The 3621-nt window shown below is 40.6% G+C and overlaps 1 protein-coding gene and 1 pseudogene across 1 annotated transcript; both read right to left on the bottom strand.

The window, feature by feature from the left end:
• Positions 1 to 274: 274 nt before the first annotated feature.
• Positions 275 to 1183, bottom strand: LOC147506500 (dolichyl-diphosphooligosaccharide--protein glycosyltransferase subunit STT3B pseudogene; annotated as a pseudogene).
• Positions 452 to 3172, bottom strand: LOC147506499 (UPF0481 protein At3g47200-like). The gene is made up of 2 exons (XM_086605780.1): positions 1599 to 3172; positions 452 to 1568 (listed from the first exon to the last, which is right to left on the bottom strand). The coding sequence occupies exons 1-2, from the start codon at positions 2306 to 2308 to the stop codon at positions 1241 to 1243; spliced, it is 1038 nt and encodes a 345-aa protein (XP_086461906.1). The 5' UTR covers positions 2309 to 3172; the 3' UTR covers positions 452 to 1240.
• Positions 3173 to 3621: the final 449 nt, after the last annotated feature.

Here is a 3621-nt window from a genome sequence, read left to right as displayed (position 1 = left end):
GACAGTAGCCTCAGTCGGTTTGACACCCAAATCCCGCATCTCATTAAACAATTCCATAACCTCATTTGATTTACCACTCTGTGCGTAACACGCTAACATTGCATTCCATGACACCACGTCTCGCCTAGGCATCTTATAAAAAACTGTGTGGAATGGAAGGATTGTATGCCTATGTTACTGAACCAAATAGTTTGTTGCATATTGAAAACGTTCTTGCATATCACTATATGAGGAGACGTGATATGCATATCAATGAGGAGTCAAAGCTAAATATTTAGACAAAAGAAAAAACCTGCAATAAGAAAAACACTCCCATTGCCGCCATATGCTCTCCAGACTGAACATGCTGAAACCCAACAAACTGAATTTGCATAGCAAGCAGCATTCCCAACACATACATACAATTATACGCCACGTACAACCGCATTGAATACCTCCCAGTAATCAAAAGAACCAAAACATACAACGGAATCAAATTAATAATAAAAACATAACCACCACAAGCCGAAACCATATAAAAATACCCAAACGTGGAAGCCAAACTCCAAGCAAGTGAACCAGTGTTAACAGCTTTAACAAACAAATAAAAAGTCAACAACAAAGCGAAAATCGCAACCCCCTCATTATCATACGAACCAGCCACCGACCTCGATATATACCCAGGACAAATCGCAATCAATGCAGCAGCTACTAACCCAGCACCAGAATCCCACAACTCTTTACCGAAAAAAATCTGCAACGCTTCTTCGTCTTCTCCGTCTTCTAGTTTACGTTCTAGTAAAGACTACAATGCATCAATTGCCTCTGAATGTGATTCAAGAAACTCAGAAAGTGGGGATTTCTCGTTTTTCACTTCTTCTTCAAAAAAAGGCTGAGCCCAATTTCTTGGTTCTTCATGGTCGAAATTACAATGAATATGGAAAAAAGAGTAAAACGGGTAATAAAATAAAATAGGAAATAGAAATCAGACTGGAATTTCACTGATATTAGAAAGCAGGGAGTTTTTGTGATATAAGGGCGATAAATAGGGAGATTATGTGATATGGGTCGATAGGAAGGGGTTTACACTCATCCGGATTCAAACCAAGGACTGAGCCCCATTTCTTGGTTTATTCACTCATTCCCCTGTGTTGGTGTGTAATCGATGGCCTCTCTAATGAACTCAATCTGAAACAGGAACCATATGTCCATCAGCCTCAGTCCATATGCTTAAGAAAGGGGTATTATGTAATTTGAGAAACTACAAGACATTATCAAAAATTGCAGAACCCACACAATCATAAACAGTCGGGTACGTTTTAAAATATGTAATTATGGAAAAAAGAGTCTGCAAGAAGGTGAAGATTATAATAAAACCTACCGCAACAACTGAAATCCAAGCCCACGGGTTGTAGAAATAGTCACGTCTCAGATCTGCGCAATACCTGTGCCACCTCTTTTTGCAATATTTATTCACGTGCTCACAAAGCTCAGAGAAGTAGAAATCGTAATCAAGATTAACCTCCACGCAGAGTTTGTTAAGGAAACCCATTACGTCTTCGTCACTGCCCAACCAGCTATCAAGTATTCCATGGTGACGTCCATTTTGTTGCTAATGCCTAATGAGGCTATCCATAAGAAAAGCGTAAGATGTGAATTCATTCGTACATCCAATATGGCATTGTTCATAGGCGATAAGGTTTGGTAATAAAGGTTCAGTCACATCTTGAATCTTCAAAGGTGGAATTTCGAGCACTCCATTACTAAACTGTATGCCTAGAAGGTTGAAATCTTCACCCTTCTTGAACTTGATCCCAAATTGTTGTAGCTTCATTGCGCAAGGTACAAGCTTAAGTTTCTGAATGTTCTGTGAACTCCTCTCTTCAACAGGGGGAAGAAGCGCATTTCTTATTACATCAAGCAGATGCTTATGGCTTCGGACTATAGCATTCATTTGCAGCGGAATTGGCATCATCCCCCAAAAGAAACTGCGTGCACTCTCACTGAGGTAGTTGGAAGGGTTTGCATGAGGATCGACTGGGTTAAAGGTAAGCAAGTATACGAGAACAAAGAAAGGGAGTTGGTTTTCTAGCAACATTAGATCGCGGTTTATGGACGAGAGCATCCAAGATGTATTAAAAATAGGGTCGTCTTTTTGTCTCCGATCATTCAGCCTATACCTCAAAAAGAGCTTAATAATGAAACAGCCATCGAGTAGCAACATTTTAACAAATTCATTGCTGCTCAGACTACTAAAAGTTTCTGCATAACATCTACGCGCATCTTGTTCAAAGTCCCTGAAGACTTGTACATAGTTCTCTACTAACATCAGTGGTTTCTATTGGAGTTATCCCTCACATGAGGAGAGAAACGGAGCTGATTCGGCGTTGGAGATGTCAAAGCGGCCCAGCCAGCAAAAGCGACCAGCTCGGTGTCGATGTCGAGCGCCACAGCGCCAAAGAGCGCGACCAGCGCTCAGTCGAAAGGCGCGCTTTCGAAGAGAAGCCGCCAGCCCAGTCTAATTTTGCGGGCTTCGCTATAGTAACCGCAAAATTTGGTTTTTGGGTATAAAACCAAAAATCAAGGTTTTGGAAAACCTAACCAGAGAGAACCAAGTCAGAAGGATTGGAATCCAGACTAAAACAAAGAGAGAGAAACCCAATCTTTAAAGCTATCAAGATTGAGAGATAACCTTTACAGAAATACAACCCTGTAAAGAGATAAGAATAATCTAGTAAGGTGAGAGACTGAAAGGAAATATTGTAATCTTCCTTCCCACTTTAAAAAGAATTGGCTCTTATTGAAGTAGGCATCATTGGCTGAACCACGGTAAATCTTTGTTTTGTGGTTTGCTTTTACTGCTTTACATTATTATCTGTTATTAATAGTTGTTTAGCGAGTTGGGCATGTTAGTATAGGTTGTAGTTTATATTTAGAATTTGTCTGGAGTTGAATTGTGTTCAAATACAAGTTATATGTGTAGTGGGGGAACCGATTGGTATTGGTATAATCCCCAACAAGTGGTATCAGAGCCTTGGTTAGAATAGCCTAGGGTGTTATCCGAATCTTGGTCAGAAGGTGTTTGCCGAAATTCCTGAGAGAAGATTTGAGGTTAAATAACTTGTAGAGATGGACCATTCCGTGAACACTCGCATGATGAGTTTGAATAGAAAGAACTACACCATCTGGAAAGCCAAGATGGAAGACTTGCTATACTGCAAGGACTTGACACTTCCCATTGAGAATGAGGGAGTAAAACCGAAAAAGAAGGATGAAATTTGCCGAAAGGAAAAACTTGACGTAAAAGTGATTGGATACATTCGACCGGTGGATTGACGATAGTGTCTTTCACCATGTGTCCCCGAGACTACAACCTTCATCTGTGGAAGAAACTCGAATGCCTATATGAGAGAGAAGTAGGGTGGAAACAAAGTGCTAGTCGTTAAGAAGTTTGCGGAACCACGAAGTACCAAGACGGTTCTTGATATGTCCGAGCATCTTAATGAAGTCTGAAATATCATCAATCGGATGCATTTGATGAAGATCAATTTGGGAGACGAAGTTGAGGCTTTGTTTCTATTAGGCTCTCTACCCGAAAGTTGGGAGACATTAGCGGTTCTCTACATGGAGCGACCAAGGATG

Source organism: Coptis chinensis, chromosome 4 (genome assembly GCF_015680905.1).
Source record: "Coptis chinensis isolate HL-2020 chromosome 4, ASM1568090v1, whole genome shotgun sequence".
In the NCBI taxonomy this organism is placed as follows: Eukaryota; Viridiplantae; Streptophyta; class Magnoliopsida; order Ranunculales; family Ranunculaceae; genus Coptis; species Coptis chinensis.
The sequence above is the reverse complement of the archived record's forward strand: the minus strand, read 5'-3'. Positions and strand labels throughout refer to the sequence as shown.

What these genes read in the sequence shown, in the direction of transcription:
- LOC147506499 (XM_086605780.1), bottom strand. Translation starts at nt 2,308, where the DNA reads ATGTTAGTAGAGAACTATGTACAAGTCTTCAGGGACTTTGAACAAGAT. An exon ending in CTTATGGATAGCCTCATTAG is followed by an intron (nt 1,569 to 1,598) that starts GCATTAGCAACA and finishes ACGTCACCATGG; the next exon opens with AATACTTGATAGCTGGTTGG.